This window comes from Epinephelus fuscoguttatus, linkage group LG8, assembly GCF_011397635.1.
Source record: "Epinephelus fuscoguttatus linkage group LG8, E.fuscoguttatus.final_Chr_v1".
NCBI classification, from domain to species: domain Eukaryota; kingdom Metazoa; phylum Chordata; class Actinopteri; order Perciformes; family Serranidae; genus Epinephelus; species Epinephelus fuscoguttatus.
This window is the reverse complement of record NC_064759.1, coordinates 16377784-16399638: the sequence shown is the minus strand read 5'-3', so window position 1 is coordinate 16399638 and position 21855 is coordinate 16377784. Positions and strand designations below refer to the sequence as shown.

At 41.2% G+C, this 21855-nt stretch overlaps 3 protein-coding genes across 5 annotated transcripts in view; 1 reads left to right on the top strand and 2 right to left on the bottom strand.

Annotated features, from left to right (window-relative positions):
- Positions 1-1513: 1513 nt before the first annotated feature.
- Positions 1514-7660, bottom strand: LOC125893117 (uncharacterized). Its single transcript, XM_049583622.1, has 3 exons — positions 6362-7660; positions 3614-4597; positions 1514-2433 (listed from the first exon to the last, which is right to left on the bottom strand). The coding sequence occupies exons 1-3, from the start codon at positions 6668-6670 to the stop codon at positions 1918-1920; spliced, it is 1809 nt and encodes a 602-aa protein (XP_049439579.1). The 5' UTR covers positions 6671-7660; the 3' UTR covers positions 1514-1917.
- Positions 7661-8152: 492 nt separating this feature from the next.
- Positions 8153-12506, bottom strand: ino80e (INO80 complex subunit E). 2 transcript variants are annotated; one of them, XM_049583706.1, is made up of 8 exons: positions 12392-12506; positions 12038-12120; positions 11859-11929; positions 11673-11725; positions 11084-11165; positions 10254-10371; positions 9819-9917; positions 8153-9456 (listed from the first exon to the last, which is right to left on the bottom strand). In XM_049583706.1, the coding sequence occupies exons 1-8, from the start codon at positions 12501-12503 to the stop codon at positions 9250-9252; spliced, it is 825 nt and encodes a 274-aa protein (XP_049439663.1). In that variant the 5' UTR covers positions 12504-12506; the 3' UTR covers positions 8153-9249. The 2 variants fall into 2 exon arrangements, with proteins under 2 accessions (XP_049439663.1, XP_049439664.1); XM_049583707.1 differs by lacking the exon at positions 9819-9917.
- Positions 12507-15842: 3336 nt separating this feature from the next.
- Positions 15843-21855, top strand: part of si:ch73-54f23.4 (zinc-binding protein A33) — an 18160-nt gene continuing 12147 nt past the window's right edge. The window contains exons 1-7 of one of the 2 annotated variants that reach the window (XM_049583689.1): positions 15843-15894; positions 16091-16164; positions 16841-16936; positions 17422-17655; positions 18294-18316; positions 18517-18632; positions 18713-19116. In XM_049583689.1, coding sequence (XP_049439646.1) covers positions 16099-16164; positions 16841-16936; positions 17422-17655; positions 18294-18316; positions 18517-18632; positions 18713-19116 — 939 coding nt within the window. In that variant the 5' untranslated portion in view covers positions 15843-15894; positions 16091-16098. Of the gene's footprint in view, positions 15895-16090; positions 16165-16840; positions 16937-17421; positions 17656-18293; positions 18317-18516; positions 18633-18712; positions 21068-21855 lie in introns of those variants that run through there. The other variant, XM_049583687.1, reaches the window with a different exon arrangement.

Below are 21855 nucleotides of genomic sequence, written 5' to 3'. Positions count from 1 at the left end.
GAGAGTGACATTCTATAAGCTATATTATCTTTATTACATTAGTGGATTATTTGTATTGATGTCTTAAAATGCAAAACTGTGGTGGTTGAGATGGAGCTGATTTTAATTGATTTTTATATAACTGCTTAGCAGTGTTGTGGAGTGGTTAACTACATGTAGTTCAAGTTTTACACTATTTGCAGTATAGGTGACAGTTTAACTACATTCAGATCAGAGTAGCTTTTCCCTGGTTAACTACTTTGGGTCATGTAGTTTATGTTGTCGATTATAAAGACTAAGGAGCTGTGCTGTGGGGGCAGAGACAGAGCAGCAATCTCACGTCAGCTTTTTAAACCTCTGCACATTCAAGGAGAGCAGGTGGAAAAGGTGGAGTGCTTCAAATATCTGGGGACACAGATGGACACCTGCCTGTCCTTTCAAACACACTCAGACACAATTTACTATAAAGCACTTCAGCGCCTCCATCTTCTCAGGAAACTGAGAAACTTCAATGTCAGTAAAAAGATCTTAATGATGGTCTACCGGTCACTCATAGAATCCATTCTCACCTTCAGTATCACCTCCTGGTACAACTTTCTCACCAACAAACAGAAAACAAAACTCTCACGGATCACAAATCAATCAGGAAAGCCACCCTGATCACAGAGGAACCCTCTCATCCCCTCCATCATTCATTCAGTCTTCTCCCATCAGGCAGGAGATACAAAGTCCCACTGGCCAGAAAAATAATCTACAAAAAATCATTCATTCCAACTGCAATAACAGCTCTCAACAGCAGAGGAATTTCAGTGCCTTGATAATGACTTGCTGCTGGTCCTTTTCTTTTAAGTGTCAATGTTTTGTATCATCTGGTGTACTTTTTTGCATGTTTTTAGATCCTGTAAATGTCTTGGATGTGTTTTAAATGTCTTCTGTGTGTGTGTAAAGCTGGTGTTGAGCACTGTCGAAGACAAATTTCTGTTGCCTTTTGGTTCCAGACAATAAAGTTTATTCTATTCTATTCTAAATTGAGAGTAGTTAAGATGTAGGTTTACATTGGGATAAACTAGGGTTTTAATGTAGTTTCCCGAACACTGCTGCTTAGAAGTCAAATCCATACAAATGTAAATGTATCTGCAAAATTTTAATCTGCAAAGTATATCTGCCTCTCGCCCGATGTCAGCTGGGATAGGCTCCAGCCCCCCCGCAACCCTCAAGAGGATGAAGCGGTTAGAAGATGAATGAATGAATGAATGAAAAAGTACAATATTTCCCCTGGAATGTGGTGGAGGATAAACAGCAAGTAGAATCAAATGAAACTACTCAAGTAAAGAGCAAGAACCTCTAAATTGTTCCTAAGTACTGTACTATGTTGTGTCCCTGTTTGGTATTCATAGTTTAAGGTTGTAAGGTTTCGATCTCATAAGTATAACATGAGCATTGATGGATAAAGACACAACAAATGTTGTTTTTTTTCTTGTTCTGATGGGGGAGAGATCTTCATTAAGAAAAGCCCACACAAAGACAAAAACAATACAATAAGCCAAGCATTCTCTTTTAATAAAATGCATATGTAAGCAAACATTCATCATAACAATTATCATACAAGAATTATTTTGAATAATTACATCCAAAAGCCTTGTGCACAGTGTTTCTTTATAATTACAGTTGGGTTACTTATCCCAGCAGCAGAATAGTTGGACAGCCAGCCACAGTGAAGTGTAAGACCTGCAGTATAACAAATTCTAATTTGCTAAATTTGATTCAAAACATGTGGCTATCCTTCTATAACAACTAATAAGGCATATCAAATGACATCAAACTGAAATATTCCCCTTTGTTCCACACTCTTATGTGCTAAAGAAATTTACAAAACAAAACTGGAGAAAACATTTGAACATTTTTTACTTGTGGTGTCATGGTGACTTCCTGCATTTTTTATTCTGACTCCTCCCCAAAAGCTCCTCTCACCGCACCAATGAGCACATCCACCACCCCCATTATTACCCCCCCTCCCAGCCTAAACACTTTACCCACCCCATTTCCACTTCTCCACGCGAGGCTCCCCATCCCTCCACCTACAGCCTTTGCCTGACCTCCCATCTCTGACACCACCGTTCCTACATAACCCTCGCTCTGCTCCCACAGCCGCCCTCCAAAGACCTTGGTCACCCACCAAACATTATCCAACGCACCACCAAATATCCCCACTGTGTCTCCAGCCAGGGTCCCCACGCCGGTGACCCCAGTGTGGCAGCTGTTCAGCAGGGCCCCCAGCATGGAGGAGGAGCAGTAGTAGATGCTGGAGCAGCACGTTCCCCCAATACTAAGTACCGTTTCTCCAGCTGAGCCAATCCAAGAAAAGAGGTCAGAGGTCAAGAGGTGGAGCAGGGAGAAGGTTTCTCCCGGTAGGGCAGACAGAACTCCAAGATCTTCTTGAAGAACGTATGACACCTGAGTCAAAAGACAAAAACGTCATTTTTAATAACAATGTTTGAATAATGAAATGACTGAATGACTTGAGGGTGTGTAATGACTGAACACCTGCTGCGGGCCACACCTCATTCCAGTCTATGGGAGGAGCACTGGAGCTGAACATGTTTAACCACAACTGTTTCTACAAACCAACAACACTAAACTAACATCTCTATGTTTTTTTCATGAACTCTTGGAGGATTAGTAATGATTAGTAATGATTAGTAATTTTGCTGCTGTCCTTTTGGTGTTGTTGCATTTCAGTTTAATTTGTGTTTTTTTGTTGCCTTTGGCAAACCTGAAATAATCCCAATTATCCATTGTTTTGTTTTTGCTAAAGTACTTGTAATGATCAAGTATTTTGCCTGTACTTGTCAAATTAAAGGGGCGTTTCCCCAATTTTACACATGGAGTTCCCTTAACTTGTAGGAGGAGTACTACTCAGCATGTGAAAACAGTTATGCAATGTTTTCTGTTCAGCTCTAGATGAGCTGAGAAAAGTCTGACAAAAGAATTCTGATGATGTTTTCAGGCTTGGCCTTGCAATCTACAACTTTGGAGCAGAAGGCCTGTGTTACAAACTGGGGTGTGGCAGGCTCTGTGGCAAGTGTAGGACACATCGATTTCAGCCATTCCCTTGTGAGCCTAATGGAAGTGTATTACTAAATTGCCGGAGTACCCCTTTAAAAGTTCTGTCTGTAAGATAGGGGGATTTAGTGGTATCTGCTGGTGAGGAATTCTCTCAGTGTTCATTGTTCAGGTTTTTAAAAGGAGCCAAATGATCTGCAGTGGTTTCTTCCTCTGTAAAACTAATGAACCAGGTGATATAAAAAGGTAAAAGTGCTGAACAGTGCAGTTTCAACACTCTTGTCACAGAGAGGCTGAAAAGTACAGAATGAATGGCCCTATCTAGAGCCAGTGTTTGGTTTTGTCCAGTCTGGGCTACTGTACAAACCTGGCAGTGCAACATGTCAATCTCCATAGACAAGGACCCACTCCCTCTGTAGATATCAACGGCTCATTCCAAGTTTAGGAAAATACGATTCTTATTTCCAGGTGTTTATACACTAAAGAAAACATACTTATTATATTCAATTACTACCAATATATCTCCCTGAATACTACACTTAACATTTAAGTATAAATAAGATAAAACTACCTGTCCAGGTAACTGTGTGATGGTGGAGAACACAGGCCGCAGCGGAGCTTTGATGATAGACATGGTGGTGGAGAGAATGTAGACCAACATGCTGCTGGAATTTGTGTCTGTCTCTTGTTCATCCACAGTTTCATAGTCGGCTGAGGACTCAGGGGACTGTGATCTGGCAGTGCTTGAATACCTCCCATCACGTTGCTCTTCAGCACTACCCTCTGAAGTCGAATCTTGGCTGGTGGCACTTGAACCAACTTCCTCTCCTCCAGCGGCACTTGAGCGGACGTCCTCTTCTCCTGTGGCAGCTGATCTAACCTCCTCTCCTCCAGTGGGAGCAGAGCCAACTTCTTCTCCTTCTGTGGCACCTAAACTAACCTCCTCTTGTTTAGTGGCATCTGAGCCAGCCTCCTCTTGTTCAGAATGATCTGAACCAGCCTCTCCTCCTTCAGAAGTATCTGAACCAGCCTCTTCTCCCTCAGTGCCATCTGAATCAGCCTCCTCTCCCTCACCGGCATCTGAACCAACCTCCTCTCCTCCAGTCACATCTGAACCAACCTCCCCCATGCCAACTCTGATTCCAACAGTCTCCCCATCTGCCCCTCCACAGTCTTCTGAGAATAACTCTGCCACTCCTAGCATCTCCTCCAGCTCCTTCACACTCACTTGCTTCTCCCCTTCCCCTGCCTCTCTGATTAACCCCATACTGAAGCCACTCCTCCCTTCTGGGGCAGCGCAGCACACTGCAGACCACAGCAGCTTCGTCTGACACTCATCATCTCCATCCTCAGCAGCTCCAAGACCTCCTGCCCCGGTCAGGATGTAGAGATCACCCTCTAGAGTGTTGCAGTGGGGAATGATGCTAGATTGGACCAGTGTTGCTACTCTTGAGTCCCAGTGTTTAAGCGGGGAGTCTGTGGGCGAGACAGGATGAGATGGATCCACACCTCCTCTGAGAAGGGCTGGTACTTTGATGTTGTTGTCTTCTTCTGTCTGGCAGAAAATAATCAGAACCAAGTGTTAAAGCACAATAGAATCAATGCAAATGTACACTAGTATTACACTGTATTACAGTACAGATACTTCAGCCAGTTTTACGAATATGAATCATTACATTTTAGTGAAATGATCATTTTCAAGTGTTCAGACGTTCTTAGTGAGTCTATCACATTTGAAAAATAGAACGTGAAAAATAAATTTTTGTTTTACTATCATCGCATCTGTCGAAAGGTTTAAGTTTGACAGCAGTGAACAAATATCCAGCTACCTGGGTGATTTGTTGGCCACTTACAGTGCTCTTATCTGTTTTATTTTCTGTATATTCAATTTTCAAATGTAGGGACTTGCAGTAAACTACCAGAGCTGTCTGTTAAACATGTTCAGTGCTCAATACTTTTGCAATATTTCACAAGAGATGAACTGAAAGGAACCTTAGTGGCAACTCTGCTTGCTGCATGTAAAAAAGCTATAACTCGTAAGTGGCTAAAGCCCCGGGTTTCCCTGACTGAGGACTGAATGGACATAGTTTATCAAATATATACAATGGGGAAATGGACATATCCTCTCAGAATACATCAGAATGAATTTACCAAAATATGGTCACAGTGGATTGACTTTATCAGACCCCAAAGACAAGACTTGACATGAGACACATGCATAACTCAAATGCTACCATTCCTTCTGTTTGTTTTGTGCTCTACATAGTTCTGTTTGGTACCAGCAATTGATGCCTTCAAAATACGTCTAACAGGAAAGGAAGTCCTCCTACTTTTTATCTATTTTACTTCCACTATTATTTTATTTAATTCATGGGTCTTCATCAGGGGCTCTGTGACCCCTAGGGCAGGGGTCAGCAGCCTTTACCATCAAAAGAGCCATTTTAGACCAATAATAATAATAAAAAAAAAAATCTCTGTGGAGCCACAAAACATATTTGAGCCTTATAATGAAAGTAACACAGCCTATTAAGTCTAAATTTGCCTTTACTAACAGTCTAAATGAGCGTTCATTATTATATTTTACCACAAGGTGGCTACTGTGAATCATGTGAACGAGCTACCCTACACTAAATCACTGCACCTTTCACATATGTATATTTAACATTAAAAAACGGTGTGTAAATATATGAATCTTATTATGTCAATAACGAGCATTTTCATGGCTTAGTACTGTATGCACCATAACAACGCATGTTTATGGCACTTTAGGCTGCCTTACACGTTCTTGTAGGCTCAGTATAATAGGGCAAGGCAGCTTTATTTATACTGCATATTTCATACACCAGGACAATTCAAAGTGCTTTACAGAGCAATAAAATATGGAACATAACAAAGGATACAGATTTACGATAAGAGTACAAAGAAAAAAGGTAATGAATTACTAATTCATTCACATTTACAAAACTAACTTGTACTACTAACAAAGTATGGGGTCCCTGTTTTGTCTCTCTTTTAGCTTAGCAGTCCTGGGTCTGAAAATATTTGTCTATTTCTTTATTTTCCATTTCTTTGGGATCTAACTGGTCGAAGAGCAGATAAACAGATAAACATAGTGGAGGAAGTATTACAATATTTCACACTTTAATGTAGTCAATTAGAAGTACCATAGAATGGAAATACTCAAGTACAAGTTACTTCCCACCTCTGTTTTCCTGCTTGCATGCTGGAACCAATGTGTTTTGTGCTGTTCTTCATGTTTCTAATTCCATCATTCAAAAACAGATAGTTGTACTTTAAACAGCAGGAGATGTGTCCTTACCACAAGCTCTCCCCCCTCCTCTCCCTCTGTCCATCCGTGACTGAGATGGAAGGCGGAGTAGACAGCTGTGTCACAGGTCGGTTTGGACAGAGTGGCAAACGTCTGTCCCCCAGGCAGTGTGTGGCAGAGTGAGCGCAGCGGCGGCCCTGCAGAGGCTCCCTCAGGAGGCGTCTGTCTGTAGAAGCAGTGGCTGCAGTGGCTGAAACCTTCCTCTGAGTTGTCCTCAGCTGGATGAGACAAGCCTGGGCCCAGCACTGCCAGCAGCCAGACAGCCGCAGCAGCTGCACTGACAGCAGCAGGACACAGCATGGTGGTGGTGAGCTCAGCAAATCCCCCCCCTCTCTCTCTCTCTCTCTTACATACACACACTCACACAGAGTGAGAGGGAGAGGCTTATAAATTATCCAGTGGTTTCCGTTTATAGATGGAAAAGGATAAGGTGGCCAAGGTTGGCTGCTGATGGCTTGTTGTTTTTCTCACTCGCTCCCTGCTCTCTCCTCCAGTTTGTCTCCAACCATGTCTGTCTTCTCATAAAGTCAGCTGTACTCTGAGAGAATCTGTCTGTTGCAGGGACAATCTTGCTTACTACTTCATTTCCCTTTCCCTGACAACCTCGCCCCCTCTATCAGTTCCACCCTCTTTTGACTCTCCCTCTGGCTGTACCTCCACTTCACCCCTCCCTCCTAAATGCTCTATGGTTACACCTTTAACTCCCACTGCTGTTAGGTACACAAGCCAAGTACACACACCCATAAAAGCTGTCAATTACCTGTAAGTCTGCATTCCAAAACAATGGTCCTTGTACAGGCATTGTACCTTGAATGACACACTCTTGCTGTCCATTAATCCTGCATTGCTCAACGTGTTGATTTTGATTCTGTGTCAAGTCAAACAGCTGCTTGGAGACACTTCCATATCAAGCAGGATTTCTCACTTGAAACTCCAGGTAAAATGTCAGCAACTGAGCTCTAAATATAACGTCAGCTCATGAACTCCTCATTAAAACTTAATCCTGACAGTGTCAAAGTCACGGGTCATTGTCTCACCCAAAGTGCAGTGATTCTTGAGCTCCTAACTTCCCAGGCAACGCACATTACCTTCCATGCATTTCAGATTGCAGCTTGCTTTCTTTGATATTAGAAACACGCCTGTTGAGACACGATGCTGGCACCGGCTCTCCTTTACAAAATCGTTATGTAGCAAAAACAGCAACTTGCATGCAACCCCGTAACCTACTTCTCTGCATGTGAAAGAGTCAACAGAAAAATACCTAGCTCTCTCTCTCTCTTAGACATCTAGAAGAGGTGGAGTCCAGCCAGACTGTCTTCAAGTTGCTTAAGAGTTATAGTAAACATGAGCCAGATGCACCCCTGGGCTCCTATCAAGAGTGGTATGAGGATTCCTTTACAGAGGTCAAGCAAGCAAACACATGCAATGAGCAACCCAGACTAAGTTTACACAAGCTTTCCTCATTCACAGCTTTAGTCTAGTGAATGTTGTCAGTTCACATGTCCTGCATACAGTAAGTGTTCGGACAGACTATAGCATACCTCAGTGGCTGACAAGTCTGGCATGTGAGTCCTAGGGTGTGATGTTTTGGGTGGGGCATGAATCATACATTTGTTTTAACATTTTCAAAGCTTTTAAACATCTAAAATGGTGCAATGAGGAATGCTGTCAGACGAACATAAAACAGCTCTGACCAGCTGCTTTAAGTAAAACGACCTCTGCAGCATGCTCTCAGCAGAATCTGTGAATGAAACCTGACACAAACAAGTACTTCAAGTCATCTGAAATAACACTTTGCATTTTATTCACTCACAAACACAATTGGAAAGGTGCAAAAATAATTAACATGAAGTAGCTTTGATTTTTTTTGACAATTGGTAAAAAAGAGACATTAACCTTGAATAAGTACAAGTGACAGGTGTCAAAACTGTCTGTAACAAGCAGAGAAGACTTAACATTTGAAATATTTATATCAGAGTAAAACAGCTTTAATGGACTGCAATAGCATGTCTGGGATATTGTTTAGACAATGCACAAACAAATAAGAAACAAATTCTCTCTGTGCAGGACACACCTTGCTGTAGTCACAGTTTGTAGATTGCTAGACTGTTTGGACAACAAATAATCAGCAGGCAGCTTGTATCTGTTTAAAAAGTAAAATGTCCGATCATCCCAGCGTCAGTGGATTTTTCTTAAAAGCTTAAAAACTGTAGTTTTGTCACAGATTTAATTCTGACCATAATATTGTGAAACCACATTTTACTGGGAGATATTTCTGACAGTGATCCTGTAATTAAGGAAAAGTCCACAGGAGGGAGCTCAGCCCTCTTTTTGAAAATCTGTAATGGGCTACTGAATACACAAAATACAGTCAGTCACATTTTGTCTTTCACTCTCTCACACACACACATACAGATGCACAAACCCTCCATTCTTTGCTTATAAAAGCCCTATTCACAATAAGCTAGTATTACCTGAGGACCTCATGATTTAGAAATTACCCCCCCTCACATCTGTGTTTAGTGCTGCTCATTCTCTCAGGAAGACTGTATTTTACTCAAATTTACTGACATTATCCCGTGGATATGATACGCAGAGTCATTTTTAACTCCACTCTAACCACAGAAACACTACACACAGCACCACGAGCAGTGATAAACCTCCTTTTTTTCTGATGCCGATCATATGACCTCTGTTTGTTGCGAAATATGGTAGGTCATTTGCGGTGAATTTTTTGCTTGACAAACTACAGATATGGCAGATTCACAAGGGATTATGATCACAAACGACCTCCACAGTTATTACAAATTACTAGAGGTCCCCAGGTAATACTAGTCCTGTGTGAATAGGGCTAAACACATCTTAATACACACTCAGGCTCACTCATTAGGGATGTCAATAACCAGTTCGGCCTCGTCTCCCTCCGCTCTGTCTTCGTCTCCTCTGTCACTGTCTGCATCGCTGTCTCCTTCCTCCTCAGCTGCATCTCCACTAAGCATCTGTCTGGGAACCCAGCTGAAGGGGCCGCTGGCTGTTGGAGGGGCTGCAGTGGCTGATGGGTAATTAGCTGCCATTGGGGCAACAACCTAAAAGGAATTTAAAATAAAGCCAAAGTGTTAGGAAAGGCAAAGGGATGGAGATACGATGAAGAAATAATGACTATGGATGGATGACTGCATCACAGATGTACAGAATAAATCAGGATGAAGCATGCAGCACGTATGTGAACATACAGACAATAAAGACATGTCAGCAAAATGCCAAAATCAAAATGACTTATGGGACTGAATTTTCACACCAATGTCCTGTGTGTTTATATATAAACAATGTGCCTTCTAATACAAACAGCACATTTATATACAGGATGTGAAAAGTAAGCAGTATATCATTAATATTATCATCATTATCATCATCTCTGAACATCTCATTTTCCCGTTTCCTCTCTCACCTTCCCCGTTGTCTCTCTCTTGTTTTTAGGCGTCTTTGTTTTTCTCTCTTTCTTCATTCGCTCAGCTGGGGGAGCCAAATACTCTGGTGGGAAGGGCATCTGCCCAACACACACGCAGGCCCCAAATTGCCAAATGAACACACATGCACACAGGCAATTTACAGAACAGACACACACAAACACAACAATAAAAAAAAAACAAACATAGAAGAATGAACAATGCATGGACAGTGAAGCCGTTATCAGCATCAAACAAAAAACAAATGAGATAAAACAGACTTATGAATAAAATGACAATCAAATCATATCAAATTATATATGGAAAAAATGCCAAATCAAAACTGGGATTATGTTCGCTGATGAGGAGATGATATAGGCAGCAATGTTACTGTTGCTGGCTGCACTAAGATATAAGAAAGGGAGATGGAAACTCACAGTGTTGAGGTAGGGTCCAGAGCCTGATGACTGTAGGGGATGTACACCAGGACGGGACAGCAGGGAGAGATGGGGGGAGGATGAGGAAGGAAGACACGCCCCAGGACTACTTCTTCGCCTGAAAAGAGTATGTCACAAATTAAGAGACATGAGTTGTTTGACATGAGAGTTGTTTGTCTTATGTCTCTGTTTGATGCAAGTATGATGCTGTTTTAGTTTATTCTAAAATATTGCGGGAAACAGAAAACAGCTGCCTGACATTTTAGAGTGGTCAAGGAAGAAGCACAAGTTTTGAAAAACAAACATGCCTGGCCAAAGGTGGTCAGAAATAAAACAAGAGACCTTAATTATCCATAAATTACTTGCACAAGTTCAGTCTCAGTTCAAGCACAAATAATTGTACCATACACACATAATTAGAGATGTAAATACAAATAATGGTTTGTTGTTGGAGGCATTTTATCCATTTACACCCAAACACTTAATGACATATTCATTTTTAAGGTTTCAATTTTATACTCTGCTGTGTATTGCATCAGGATTATGTTTACTACGGGCCTTTTTTCTTTCAAAATGGTCACAATAACCAACAAAATGAGGCTCTAATTCATTAATATGTATGTTTCATTTCCATATTTGAGTGAGTAGTCATGGTGCAAGCAGCCTGTGAAAGCTCTACATATTGCTAGCATCCCACAGGTGTTAGAGTGGGTGGTGAAAGGCAAAGTGCTGACCTATTCCAGGTACAATATTGTTGATATAATTACTCAAGAGATACCCTGAGTCAGTGGGTCTAATTCTTTAATTTTATATTAAAATGCCAAACTTACTTCTTTGCTACATCTCGTTCTCTTTCCCTCTCCCTGGGGCCTTCTCCTTCACTATTTTCAGAAGAAACTGTTGCGTCTGAATCTGGAAAAGAAGACAAGACAACCTCAATCAACCTACAGTTAGAAGATAGAAATTAAAGTATGCCATAGAAATAAATACTTTATTTTTAAGGGGAGCTTTTAGGATGAGGTGTAATATACAGTACAGGCCAAAAGTTTGGACACACCTTCTCATTCAATGCGTTTTCTTTATTTTCATGACTATTTACATTGTAGATTCTCACTGAAGGCATCAAAACTATGACTGAACACATGTGGAGTTCATTGACTACCTCTTGAAGCTCATGGAGAGAATGCCAAGAGTGTGCAAAGCAGTAATCAGAGCAAAGGGTGGCTATTTTGAAGAAACTAGAATATAAAACATGTTTTCAGTTATTTCACCTTTTTTTGTTAAGTACATAACTCCACATGTGTTCATTCATAGTTTTGATGCCTTCAGTGAGAATCTACAATGTAAATAGTCATGAAAATAAAGAAAACGCATTGAATGAGAAGGTGTGTCCAAACTTTTGGCCTGTACTGTACCTACCCGAAGAGTCTTCATCTACCCTCTCATACTGTAGCAGTCTGTCCAGAAGGAAGCTGGTAAACAAGTAAATGACATTGTGTTACTGCAGGCACTTTAAATTGTTTAACATCAACATATTTTCATGCACACACACACACACACACACACACACACACACACACACACACACACACAGTGTAATCTCACCTTTTGTCTCTGGAAACTTTGAGAAGTTTTCTCTGTGCTCTCCTCAGCTCCTCCTGAAAGCATTCCTGTTCCTGCACAAAGAAACCAAACGTGAAATCAGTGTAAATAATGAGACAGGTGTGTATTTATAAAACACCGAAACATGACTGTGCGTCCACACTCGGGATGATCATACTCACATAAACAAGAAATTTTAATTTGCGTTTGAGATTTTTGTATTTCCGCTTGTAGTCAACTTCGACGTCCGCTTGACCGTTCATTTCTGAAATAAAGCAGGAAATTATAAAAACGCTGAAACCTACAGTCTGCTGATAGTTGTAGATACTTAATAAAGGTAAGTTTCAAACCAACAGCCTGTGAAACAGACAGACGGAAACGCTACTGAATGCTAAGCTAAACGTTAGCATACCTAGCTAGCTCGCTAAAGATACAGAGCTGGGACTCTGAAAATCCACCAAGATTTATTTCTAATCTGCAAACATGGTTTCACTGAATATGCAACGCTGTTTTTATCCATGAAAATTAATTTGTACCTCTTGATTGAGTCTGTCTGTGCGACATGCTCTTGTTTACTTCCGTGACGTCACGTTTATTTTCTTCTTCTGAGGTTTTAACGGCAGTACGCATCCGGCGTATTCGGTGCATTACCGCCACCTTCTGCTTCTCACGTGGACCAGAGATTAAATCTTACAAATAAATCCTGTCTCAAAGATTTTCTGATCAAATCAAAGAAGCAGGGAGACACAGAAAATCCCACTGAAGCTGCGGAACCTTCACCTTCATCAGCCTGTAGAGAAACAAAGTTTTCACACTGAAACCTGTCACAGGTTGTATCAGTTCAAAACCCTTGAAATGCAATGGCGTTCCTATGGTCTAAGACAATCCAAAAACAGGAATAACATGAACATCTCTCTCCCAAATCCAAAACCATGGTGCTTTGAGATGTCATAAATAATTGAGTCTGGAGCTACACCATAGACAATGAATTTGTAGCTTAAAACGTAAGGTATAGATCATGGGTTCACATCCTCGGGGTCCTCACCTCCACTATGGGGTCGCCAGTGTTTGATTTTAAGGGGTTTTAGAACATGTTTTAAGACGTATACACACATAGATATAAATCTCAGCCTTTCATCCATTTCTGGAAATAAAACTTAATCAAATTAAGTTGATAATGTTCATATTCAAGATCCAAACTTCAGATGCGTCTCACAGGATGAGGGCACAGTGGAGACCTGAATACAAACTACATTCAAAGAGCCTTCACTCTGCTAAATAACCGCATACTGCATTAGAAACATATCAGGAAGTCTCTAATGAAATGTTCACAGAAAATAATCTGCTCAAAATTCATCCAAACTGTTTGTTTTAAAGAAACTTCCTGCAGTTATTGCATTCACTATTTGGGTTAATTGTACAGTCAGTTGGATATAAAAAAAAGAAAGCAAACTGTGGTCCACAAAATCAGTCTCTCATTCATTATCTGTAGAGCAGCTCCAGACTTTGTACTCTATGACACCACCTGTTGAGACTTGCTTCTGGAGTTTCTGGCTTTGAGAGAGAGTAGCTCATGTTCAGATATTGACTGAACTTTCATGGGCAATGGAAATAACATACTAGAATTCTTAATTGGTGGTGTCCTCCTTTAATAGGAAGGATAACTCAAATTGAAAGGTAGAAAAAACTAGTTTTAAGGGTTTTTAAAGACCTTAAATGGATACGCTAACCATCAAAATCCTTTAATAGATTGTAATACATTTATTTGTCAGTTAAATTACTTGAGACCTGCAGTGAGCCCTCACAAATTTGAAGCAATTCCTTGGATTTGCACCTTAAGTGAAAAATGTGTTGTGAGAAAATGAGTTGCGAGAGGTCAGCTGGTGGAGAAACTGCTCTGTAGTCTCAGGGTAGTCAGATTGAATCTCTCCTGGGCTGCTTGTGTTCTCCCTTTGATACTCCTCAGAGGGATGTTTAATGGAAGCATCTCTCATTCTCAAAATCCTGTCTCGAATGAGCCTCATGCAGACATTCACAGCTGGTCAGAGCCTGAATTCATCAAGACACATCAGAGGAGGAAATCAGTCCGAAATGGGCAAACGATGTCAGAGTAACACATGTTTGGTTCTTTCAGAACAAGATTCTGCAACTTTACTGTCAAAAGAGCCTTGTTTTTGCCAAATAAAGAAAAAAAAAATCAGTCTGGAGCCTCAAAACATATTTGAGCCTCATCATAAAGGTAACACAACCTTTTAGGTCGAATTTAGCCTACCAATATTACTAATAGATCTAAATGAACATAGGTTTTAGCACAAGGTGTGAACAGGTTTTAATGTAAACAGGTGTGTGTAGTTTCTATTGTCTGCTCTACAATACAACTAAAACTTTTGAATGGTTTCTCAAGACTGCGTCAATTCTAACTTGCAAATTTCCAAGTTACATCATTCAGTGAGGAGGAAGCAGAGAACATGGAAGTCCAACTGAGCCCAAGGGGTCGAACTTGACGGGCATCTTTTAAAAATATTTTAACAGCTGTTAACAAAGCAACCCTCTCTGACTTCTTGAGCTCCAGCAAATTCATGTCTGTTGGTGTTGTTGAGTGTGTCTATGGTTCAGCCTCTGGAATAAAGGGCTGAGGTTGATATTTATAACCTCCAAGTACTCTGCATATCTCTTGCCAACCCACCCACAGCTTGCTGTTTGTCCTCTGCTTCGTTCCCCAGTACTCCTGCAACACCACTTCAGTCAGGTGTTGTTCTTCATGTCCTTTGAGGTTAGCCCAGTAGTTGGTCATTAACTGCTTCTTTCTAATATCTGGTGACACCTCTCCCGCCTGGACTTGCAGGGCTGGGATGAGAGTTGACTTTACTGCTCCACAAACTGTCTTTGAGCTTGTGTCTGTATGTTATTAAGCTTATCTAAAGGAGTTTTTAAGGGTGAACGATAAATGACACTAGAGGACCTTTTTTATTTTTCAGATATAAAGATATGAGTAAGATAAATCAATTTAAAAACAAAGCAAACCTTTTTCTTTTTGGTATAATTTGACACTAACATGACAGTCATATTTGTTATTTCTGTTATACATTTTCCACATTTTTTTTATAGTCCTATCATTTGTTTTAAATCAAATACATCAGAATTAAAAACTAAAGGACAGTTCACTACGTTAATATAGCCCACACTGATTTATAGCTGCTTTGATCATCAGCCAGGAGATGCTGTGCATGCTTCCCTTGTATTTTATTGAATCACTCTGTCAGCGTCCCCTCCACCTGCCGCATATTGTAGTGCACTGTAGTTTGCTGCACAACCTCAGATCAGCACAGTCACTTGCCAGGACCCAGCGCCATGAATTATAGATGAGGAACATTTGCAGAGATGAGTAATGCTGCCTCAGTGCACATATCCTCAGCCAGACCCCCCCTGTGTGTCGAGGGTGATGGAGGGGGTAGACAGGAGGAGACAAAGAAAGAGATAAAAAGTTGAGATAAGAGGACAGATCCAGGGAAGAGGCTTTTGGCAATGCAGTGGGATGGAGATATATACTCCTTGAGAGGAAGAGCAGAACTGCTGACTATACGTTTTGTAACGTGCCTCCCTCTCAGACAATGTGAAATCCAGCAGGGCACAGATAGCTAAACAACATCCTTTAATGCAACTACCAAAGCAAGCACTGTAATAGCTCATAGTTGCCGCGCTGGGTACTCTCACCCCCCCAGACATTGTCTCATTTCCAGGCAAAACAACTGGCGATATGAAACACAGTATCTGCCTCTCTCCAACATCAGATTCTTCCTTGAGTCCAAAGACACTGGCAGACAGAAATAGACTCCTCTGTGTCTGCTGCCATAAATTGCTGCTGCCAGCCAGCCAGCCAGCCGGCAAGCCCTCCTGGCAGCTAAAGTCATCTGCCACCCCTCCACCCCTCCTCCCTCTCCTCAACTCCTCCTAATGGATCCATATATTCTCAAGTCAGGCTGTGGACACTGATCTGTGCTCGTCAATAAGATTTCTCCTTAATTTTTTCCGCTTGGATGTATGTCCTTGTTGCTCTATTAGTATTGCTTGTTCTCATCGTGCTGGCATGTGTGTTCCCCCCACCCTCTCAATTCTCTCTCTCCCCCTCTGTATTGTTATGCCCTCTAATTTGTCCCTCCCTCTCACTCCGTCCATCACCTTTTTTTCCACTTTCCTCAAGTGTCCTCTCAACTTCTGTTTTGTACAATTTGCAGAAACTGGAATGTACCGAAATCACACTAAAGACACCAACAACAACTGCAACAAAAACCTCCTGAATGATCACAAGGTAAGCTCCATGTTTTATTGTTTTCACCTGCTGCTGTATTTAGAACAGCAGACACGAGATACGTTGACTCTCATAATGTGACTTTGGGCTGGCATGATATCAGATTTTTCCTACATGATTATCGTGGCCATAAGAGTTCATGATAAAGACATTATTGCAGTATCATAGAAAATTGATAAAGAAGTTATCAGTCAAATTCCTTTTTAATTTTGTTTATTGTAGATTTTGTCTCTTTTTGGCAAATGAATTACACTCAAAATATGAGTGTAGGTAGGTTGAGAGAGAGTCTGTAATCATAACTACAAAATCATACAGAAAGAGTATTTAAAGGTTGGTGACAAGGCAACCAGATGGCATTGGAGGAGGGAGACAAAGCAAGGACAGACGGAAAATGGAAACTATTTTAGAGCCGCTGGATAATATACATGATACTATATGATCACATGAGTATTATTTATATAATATCAGTATTTTATTCTTAAATGTCACAGTTATTGCCAATACCAGTGTATCCTGACATTCATAATATAACTGTGTTTATTTGAAACCTCATGTTTCATAGGCAGTGAAACTCAATGCAAGATATTAAATCAGTAACATTTCTATTCCATTCGTATTTTTTCTCCTATTGTCTGTCTCCTGTTTGTGTGTGTGTGTGTGTGTGTGTGTGTTACAGGAAAAGCTTATCCAGGCTATTAAAAGAATCAAGCACGAGGTAGATGTGTGCAGAGAAGCAGAAAGAGAGACGTTCATAGAGTCATTGGATGTAGAGGTACTGTTGCTGCATTATTAATCTTTACCTTTTTTTAAAAATGCACTCTGTCATACATAGCAATCGCAGTTTACAAGAAACTAAATGTATATATTCATAACAATTCTACTGAAGCTAGTTTTTATATCCACACACTACATTTCCCAGCCAACACCTGTATGTGGGGCCCATATCTGGGATTGTTCATGGGTTCCACATTGGCCCAATTCCAATTGCCCACATGTGTGAGTTTACCCAAGTGGGCCCCAGATGAGATGCCCATTTTGGACCCATACCCACTTCACCAAATGTCGGGCCCACTTGGGTAAAGCTATCAATGTGGGCAATTGCCATGGGGCCAATACGGAACTCACGGACAATCCAATATAGGGCCCATTTTTCAACCTATTTACTATCCTCATGGGCCGCACACACAAATGTTGGCTGGGTTGTAGTCACACACAGGCTGAACTCATCATTTTCTATCCTCTCTCTCCGTCTATCAGAACAGTTTTGATGCCCTGGAACGAGAAATCAGAGCTGAGTTTCAGAACCTGCATCGTTTCCTGGATGAGGAGGAGTATAATGACCTGGAACGAATGAGGAGGGAGAGACAGAAACAAGTGAAGCAGCTGAAGGAGAGAGAGAAGAAGATAGCAGCGCAAGGGAGAGACCTGGAGAGAGCAATCGCGGTGCTCAACAGCAAACTGACCGAGGACGACAGCCCGAAACTGCTCAGAGTGAGGAAGCATTTGCTGCTAAAGAAGTTTTGTCTTATACTGTAACTTTACAAAGATGGAGTATGGTGATGGAGGTAAATTCAGAACAAGGGTGAGTTAATGTGTGTGGGGACAGAGGGGGAGGTGTCAGTTTGGACTCCCTCCATAAAACATTCTGGAAACAGCAGAGCCAAGCTTGGGGTCATCCAGGGTCACTGTAAGCATTCCCCTTGACCTGGGACAAAACTTTACTTACCTCACTATCAACTTGTCAAAATAGCTGTCTGTAATTGCTCCTCCTGTTGTGAATCCTTTGAGCTTAGAGCTGCTGGGGAAAAATGTGACAGTGCAGTTTTAAATCAAGGGACCCGATCTGCACTCCAGCCCTGTTAGCTGTTCTGCTCCTTTTCATTGGCACTTATCTGATCAATTATAGACACTGATTGGCTAAACAGTTGACTTCCCTGATTCTGAAAGTGCAAATCAATTTCTCATTTAAAAGTGAAAGGACAAAGGGAAGTTGACGCATTAGTCAGCAAAAGGAACAGGCAGTGTAAGGCAGTCTGACTGATGTCACAGCTTGTTTGTAGCAATGAAATTTTAAAGTGCTGTATGCTATGATTTCAACCAGCTTTCCAAAAATCTTTCTCTCATTGCAGGAAATTCAAGATCTCACTAAAAGGCAGGTTCTCTCAACCTAACTGTTTTTTTCTCTCCACTGTTTTCCCCCCCACATCTCATTAATCTTGTGTGTATGCATGCTTGGCATTCCCTCTCATCTCTGTACATCCATCTTCATGACACTCCCCATGGTGTGTCTATCAGGTCAATATTCTTTCATTCATCATTCAGTCCGCCCGTCTTCCCATTTTGTCCAAGCAGGTCTCAGGTCCGCTTTGTTCCTCCAGCGGAGGTGGACACTGAGGTGCGCTCTGGCCAGTTTGTAGGGCCCATACAGTACAGGATATGGAAGCACATGAAAAGCTGCCTTTACCCAAGTATGTTCATATATGTCATTTGATACAACACATTCAAAACAACACCAAAACTCACCTTTTTAATCTCTATTTGTTTACAGATATTACATCAATGACCTTTGACCCTGAGACAGCCCACCCTAATCTGTCCATGTCCCAGTCTTGCACCTCAGTATGGTTTGATGAGGATAAAGACACCAGTGATTGCCAACCAAATCCACAGCGGTTCCATTATTATTACTGTGTGCTCGGCCATCAGAGCTTCACCACAGGCCGACACTACTGGGAGGTGGAGGTGGGACATAAGACAGCATGGAGGTTGGGTGTGGCACGAGCAGATGTCCAAAGAGGGGAGATGGATGCTACTGGCACTTCCAGTGGCCTCTGGACGCTGGCCCTGAAGGGTGGATCTGTCTTCGCCTGCACCGACCCGAAGCCCACCAAGGTCACCGTATCTGTACATCTTGTCCGAATCGGTGTGTTTTTAGACTGCGAAAAGGAGGAGGTATCTTTCTACAATGCTGTTACCATGGCACCACTCTACACCTTCACTATGGAAACGGTTGAGGTTCCTCTGTTCCCCTTCTATAATCCGTGTGACACAGATGAGGGGAGGAACACAGCAGCACTAAAGATCTTTAAACCTTCACTATGATTAGATGCCACAGTCCAATTGTATGTACTATTAGTTGAGTTATTCTTACATTTAGAGCTGACACTCTTAGAAATAAAGGTACTAACTAGAACTCTATGTAGTTCTTTGGTTTGTCCCTATAGGAGAACCCTTTTTGGCTCCTGTTAAAACCTTATATAAAGGTTCCATCTGGAACCCCTTAAAAAGGTTTTACCTGAAACCCAACATAAGGGGTTATTATAGACTGTATAGGGAGATGGACAACATGTCTCCATTTACTCCCACTGTACAAAAATGAAGCCAAAATATCCCGGATATGTCCACTGCCATCACTGGTTACATCATTTGGAGCCAGAGTCTGTGCTGTTGCAATCTCCTATCGAGTTCCTGCCCATACACCCGTCCAACCAGTCAAAAGCGGCTCCACTGATCTCGAGCACACCGACTGGCACACATAGCTGTCATTCATAACGTCCATCCCCCTTTTTTTATAACATCAAATAGTTAATTAAAACCAAACTGATCAGAAGAACAAACACTTGAGCATACATAAGTGTGATAAGAGCTACCTAAAATGACAGACACCATCTTTGGGAAAAATTCATTTGACATGTACTTGACATGGGGTGGGGTTTATGGCCTATGCTGCAGCCAGCCACCAGGGGGCAAACAAGACGTTTTGGCTTCACTTTTGGGAAGATGTCATGTCGTCCATTTTTATATATGCTCTATAGGTTATAAGACCATCCAGCTCCCTATGAGAGGTTCTACTGAGAAGCCTTCTACTGCATAATGTTCCACCAAAAACCCTCTCTTGGGGTTTATACAGGACCTTTCCATTTCCCAACACTATTAGCAAAAACACTATTCTAGTCCAAGGGTTTCATCTAGATCCCACCCAGTGAGGCTCTAAAAACAATTAACTAGATCACCCATAGATCTTTATCCCATTAAACATAGTTTTAGTTTAACAAATGAGACCAAGGGAAACAACTTGTACAATCCACAACAATCATGGTTCACAATCATGTTTTAGGGGGTGGAGATGCCTTAAAATCACTACTGCTACAGCCTTTGCTATTTCAAATGGTATGGTAGGGTTGGAAACCCAAACTCAGTTCAAAGTTAGAACCAAATCCAAAATGCCAGGTATCAAGTACCTGTAAAAATAAATAAATAAATAAATGCTAAAAAAATTTTTTAGCAGACCATGTGGTATTGCATGACATGAACTGATGGTGAATATATCAACTATGGCAGAACACAGTAAAATAAATCGATTAAGAGGGACTCCAAATATGTCTATATCTAAAAATGAAATTTGAATAATGAGTAAATATTTAATTTTCATTGTACGTTTTAACACTGTCGTGGACCAAGCAGTCAAAGCACAAAAAACACAGGTTTAAAGTTAAAAAAGGTGGATTTATTTCCCCCCCAAAAAATAAATGTTGCAAAGGAAATGACCAAAGATAACAGAATTTGAGTTATAGGGCCTTTAAAAGAGGTCAACAAAACATAACTCTACTGAAAATAAGGCTCACATAACTAGACATTAACTTAACGAACAGAGCTCACCGAATGAAACAATGGGGCAACATATACACTGGCTGATCAGACCAAATTAAACACAAAGGGGAGAACTTACATACACAACAACTAAGACTAACATAAAGAAACCCCTAACCCCCCCCATGATGTCACAGCCCTATTTTTGCCCAACTCCAACCATGAAGTGACCTCAGGTAACTCAAAAACAAAGGGAAATGAATTAATAACTAACAAAATCAAATAGCAAAATGGCAAAACAATGTAAACTAAATGTGTGCACTTACTCTAGAAAACAGCGTGTTGTCAAATGCTAATAAATTTTAAACCAAACACACTGGTGTTGTGTGTATTTTAAGTGGCTGCAAACGTTTTGTGTGGCTGTGGGCACGGCCATCACAAACACCCATGTTCTCAACAATCCTTGAAGAACTCTTTCTTCCAAAAAGGGGTCTTCAGGAGAAAACAACCTTGGATTTCGGGACATCTTTCTCTATTTGCTAACATTGTATAGACAAAAATGATAAATTGATCATTAACTGATTTATCAGTGATGACAATTGTTAGTTGCAGCCCCATTTACAACAACTCCAGGATTATTAAATAAATTTGAAGAAAATACATAAAACATGCCTGTTACTGTCACCAAAAATTACTTTTTAATTATTAATACACATCATATTTTACTATGAATGCTTCAGATTTTGAGAAAAATACATGTGATGAGATATGACACCTCAATTGAATCTTGTAAAAGAGCTGAGGAAAACAAAGCACTGGGGAAGGTTGTATTCTGCAGCCGTCCTGGAGTTTCAGGGTCCATGGCAGGTGTTAACAGCATTATGATGTTACCTTTGGCCTGTTTATAAATATCTCCGTTGTGCCTGCTCAGCTATGACGTGTCCTGGCGAGGTTATGGAAGCTGGGATTAGTGGCACGCCGGAGGCCTGAGGGGTGAGAAAGTGGCGCGTGACACTCAAACAACAAATGATGGCTGACATTGAGTGAGACGAGTCACTGAGCTGGAACAGACAGCTCTGAGACAGGACTGCCCTTCCTCGA